This window comes from Neltuma alba, unplaced genomic scaffold, assembly GCF_004799145.2.
Source record: "Neltuma alba isolate B1F8T4 unplaced genomic scaffold, ASM479914v2 tig00002863_pilon, whole genome shotgun sequence".
NCBI lineage: Eukaryota > Viridiplantae > Streptophyta > Magnoliopsida > Fabales > Fabaceae > Neltuma > Neltuma alba.
Window position 1 is genome coordinate 1 of NW_021633048.1, and position 4,882 is coordinate 4,882.

The following is a 4,882-nucleotide window of genomic DNA, read 5'->3' on the forward strand; positions in this document are numbered from 1 at the left end:
AGGAAAAATATGTCATATTTTTATAATTAACTAATTTATCTAACTTTCTTAATCTAATCAAATTAGTTAAATAGGTTTTATATTAAGATCGGAGGAGTATTTTCTTTATTGATCTACATGACAAAAGGAAAAATCATAAAAAAGATCTTTAAAATTAAAAAAATTGCATACAGGAAGCTATTCACAACAATTGTTGTCATTTGCTCATTAATTATTATCAAAACCTATACTAATATTGTAATAAGTCTTTATTTACAATTTTTTTTATTTCAAAGATTTTTTTTTTTTACAATTTTTCCTTATAAAAACCTTGAGAGAGTTTTTATTAGCCACACAACACTCCTATTTTATTCGGGTTTGTAACCTATTAACTAAAAATCATATTTTTCCATTTTCTTTCAATATATAAAGTATGGTAATGGCAGTTGGATTAAGTAAACAAATCTGTGCGCTTAAACATGGCGATGAAAAAAAAGTTTATATTAGAAAAATTAATCTACTAAGTCTGAGTCTGATAAGACTGAAATTTAACCAGACGATAACTTTTTTTTTTTTTTTAAAAAGAAGAAGTAATCTCACCAAGTCAAAACAAAAATAGCCTTGACTTTTTACGGAGTTTTTTTTTTTTTGACTAAAAGGGAATTTCTCATTCGCTAATTACAAATCGATCGCGCCCTTCGTTTTCTCACCAACCCGAACAACAACTTTCTGTTGCTTTCTTTTCTTGGCAGTTCAAATCTGCATTAGTGGGCAGGGATCATCCAATCAAAAGCTTACCCACCAACTAAGATACGCGGTGATTTCCCAATGCTTCCATCACAAACATACCTCGTCAACATTCTCCATATCTCCATTTTCAAATCCATGTCTCTCTGCCTCTGAAGTCCTCTCCTTCCTCTTTCATGGCGGCTACAACCTCCGCACAGTTCCTATCACATTCCTCACCTTCTTCTTCTCCCCTCAATCCCCGTTCTGATTTAACCAATTTCCGAAATACTCAGTTACGATTCACATCTAGAGTCTCGGGAAAGCCCTTCTCCGTAAGATATATCAGGAGAAACAGAGGAGCAGGGACAGAGCGTGGTGAGGGTACGGCAAGGACGAAATGGGCAGCGCCGGCGAGGTGCACGGCGGAGGGTGTAGAAGGAGGAATGGTGAGAAGAGAAGGAGGAGGAGTGCGGACGATGCCGGAGAGGTACAAAGTGGCGTGTTTGGTGGCGTGCGTAATGTGTCTGTGCAATGCAGACAGGGTCGTCATGTCTGTGGCCGTCGTACCACTCGCTGCCCAACATGGATGGTCCAGTTCTTTCCTTGGCGTCGTTCAAGTATGAAGCTATTGTGACCCCTCTCTCTCTGTACTTTTCTTTTCTGTACGTCTTGTTTTGATTTCTTCTGTTTGGTTTTTGCTCATCAAGAATAAACGTGCTGGGGTTATGAAGTTATGGACAAATCTCACAACAAAAAGTAATAAAAAAGATTAAAATCTGTGGGTAGTATAACTTTACAAGATGACCGAGATTCACATTACTTTTTTCTCTCTTCTTTAATATAAACTAATTAAACTATTTAAATAATTTAAAAAATAGTTAAGTTAATTATTTATAATAAATATATATTGTTTTTTTTAATTTTTATTAATTAAGTGTATTGGCTAAAACGAAAATTATTATAAAAAATTAGTAGAAAAATAAATTATAAGAAACGAAATTGATTAAAATTTATATAAAATAAATAAATCAAATATATTATATTAAACATTTCCCAAGACAAAGGTCTCAATATCAGGTCTTTTCTCTTGGTCAAAAGAATAAAAGTCAGATCTCTTGACAAAGATCATAACACGTGGAATGACTTTGCGGCAAAACCGCCTTAACTTCAAGCTACGTTTTATTTCCGCAATAATTGTTAATATTTTATAATCTCTAAAAAATTAAAGATGAAAATAATTTTAATTTTAGTTTCTTTCTATATCCCACACATGCTTCATCAAGTACCCAAAAAATGTGTCTTTTTTTTTCGTGTCTCTGATTAAGGCACCTAACTTGAACTAAAATGCAAAGTAATATTTCCTCCATGCTCCATTGTTGCTGCATTCCTTAGAAATAACTTTGTCATTTTAACAAAGCAATATTGAGCTTAATTAGTGGCTAACACTGAAACCCCAAAAAACAAATGAATGTATCAGTCATCATTCCTGTGGGGATACATATTCTCGTCAGTGATTGGAGGAGCTTTGGTAGACAGATATGGAGGAAAGAAAGTGATGGGTTGGGGAGTGGTTTTGTGGTCTTTGGCCACTCTCATTACTCCTTGGGCTGCCAACCGCTCTACGTTCGCCTTGTTAATGGCTCGAGCTTTCTTTGGACTCGCTGAAGGAGTGGCTCTTCCCTCCATGACCACTCTCTTATCAAGGTGATGCCTCCTTCATCCTCTTCTTCCTCATTCTACTCTGACTTGAAAACCACACATTGCTTCATCACACAAATTTTGGTTATAATTTCTCTATGATAAATAAGAAGAGTGTTTGTGAAGGTGAGCTTTGGAATAACGGTAAGAGACCTGGAGGTCATAGGTTCAAATCTTGAAAACAGCCTCTCTGCTTGCAGAGATAAGGCTGCGTACATTTATCCCTTTCCAGACCCCACCTGATGGGAGCCTTTTGCATGGGGCTGCGCTTTATATAAGAGTGTTTGTGCACTTGTTTTTCAAGCCTCAGCTTTCTTACAAATTGAAAGATGACTTAATCTTCAAATGTGAATAGGTGGTTTCCAAGTCATGAAAGGGCAAGTGCAGTGGGCATTTCAATGGCTGGATTTCATCTTGGAAATGTCATAGGCTTGTTGCTCACTCCAATTATGTTATCATCCATTGGGATTTCTGGTCCTTTTCTTTTGTTCTCATCTATTGGCTTTCTCTGGGTGTTAACATGGGCATACCAAGTCTCTAATGATCCTCAAGACAGTCATTTCATCAGTAGATCAGAGCTAAGACTAATTCAAGCTGGACAAACCACTTATTCTTCCAAACAAACAACCAACTTCCCTCCCTTGCGCCTTTTGCTATCTAAATTACCATCTTGGGCTATCATTTTTGCCAATGCAACGAACAACTGGGTGAGTTCTATTTCTTTTCCTTAAGGTAAACGAAAATAATTATGCGTTCTCATGAATCCATTATAGTTTGGCATTACTAATGTTGGCCAGGTTACTTGCAGGGATACTTTGTTCTCCTCTCATGGATGCCAGTTTATTTCAAAAGCGTAATTATCTCCTCAATCTTTTGTCATTAGCTCTTTTTTATTTTATTTAATTTTCAAATGTATTCAGCATCACTTACTAAAGATACGTGGTTAATCTGTTTCTACATATAGGTATATCATGTAAACTTGAAGCAGGCAGCCTGGTTTAGTGCGGTTCCATGGGCAACAATGGCGATTTCAGGTTATATAGCTGGTGCAACATCAGACTCCTTAATCAAGGAAGGGTACCCTCTAACATTTGTCCGAAAGTTCATGCAGGTAATTCTTCAGCAGCTTCACGCTAAAGGACTTAAAATGTAGGTTTTACATGGAAACTGCAATAATCATTTTAGTTTTTCTGAAATGATCCTGAAATAATGATGTGCCATCAAGAGAAATCATGAAGAAACAACTTGGAATGTGAAATGACAGTGTTTCATTTTAAAGCAATTAGAGAACATGGAAGCACACAGAAATCATTTTGAGGGATATTGTGTGCTGATCTTTTCCATACTTGTAAATTACAGTCCATTGGATTCATTGGACCTGCTTTATCCTTGCTCTGCTTGAACTATGCCAATACACCAGCAACTGCTGCTGTTCTCATAACTGCAGCTTTGAGCTTGAGTTCTTTCAGTCAGGCGGGCTTTATGCTGAATATTCAAGTAAGTTCAAACATTGATTCTTGGGAAGAATTTATCATTCAAAGATAGCTAAACCAAGCCAACATGAATAGCTAAAAATAAAGAGATTCGTAGTTTTACAAAAATGTTTGCAGAAAAAGCAAATTGGATCTGCCATAATCATATAGCTATATATTTGAAGAGAAAAACAAAAAGAAAGTTAACTGTTGTATAGAATTAACTTTCTCTTTGCATCCATCCCCCCTATTATCTTTCTCTACATGTATTGAAAGTGATGACTTTTTGTAACTGTAGAAGATTCGATTAGCATAGAGAGGAAATGAATGAAAACGTTAAGGGTTGATCCTTCTTAAAAATGCGTCAAACGTATTGATATGCTTTTTTTGCGACTGACTTGACCTACTTATCTTTTGGATTCTGTCTGCCGAAGAATATTTAGATATCTACTTTTGATTCGTTTGGTTTATTGGTTTGATGTATGAAGATTCTTTCAAATGAACTTTCGGCTGACATATAGGAGTCCTAAAAACTCACACCTTGTATGTTATGCGTATCAGGACATAGCTCCTCAGTATGCTGGATTCCTACACGGTAAGTCAAGCAAAATGTTATGATTTTCCTTTCTGGTTTTTTCACCTCCCAACAATCTTTCTTTAGATGTTCATTTATCATCAATATCTTACGTAAAAAAAATATGTTATGAGAATATGTTTCCTCGTGTTTTCAATATCTCACTGCAGGAATATCAAACTCAGCTGGAACTCTAGCAGCTATCATAAGCACAATTGGGACTGGTTATTTTGTTGAATGGTTGGGATCTTTTCAAGCATTCTTAACCGTAACAGCAGCTCTCTATTTTGTGAGCACCATCTTTTGGAACCTATTTGCCACAGGCGAACGAGTTTTTTGACATAAAAAAGTAAGAAAAAAATAATAAAAAAAAACTGAAAATTATTAAATACTAAATAAGGAGTGTCAGCAAAAATTTATTATCATTTAT

The 4,882-nt window shown here is 35.5% G+C and overlaps 1 protein-coding gene across 1 annotated transcript; it reads left to right on the forward strand.

Annotated features, from left to right (window-relative positions):
• Positions 1 to 885: 885 nt before the first annotated feature.
• Positions 886 to 4,854, forward strand: LOC114739646 (probable anion transporter 3, chloroplastic). The gene is made up of 8 exons (XM_028927730.1): positions 886 to 1,325; positions 2,186 to 2,412; positions 2,762 to 3,113; positions 3,215 to 3,259; positions 3,371 to 3,517; positions 3,766 to 3,903; positions 4,440 to 4,473; positions 4,623 to 4,854. The coding sequence occupies exons 1-8, from the start codon at positions 903 to 905 to the stop codon at positions 4,790 to 4,792; spliced, it is 1,536 nt and encodes a 511-aa protein (XP_028783563.1). The 5' UTR covers positions 886 to 902; the 3' UTR covers positions 4,793 to 4,854.
• Positions 4,855 to 4,882: the final 28 nt, after the last annotated feature.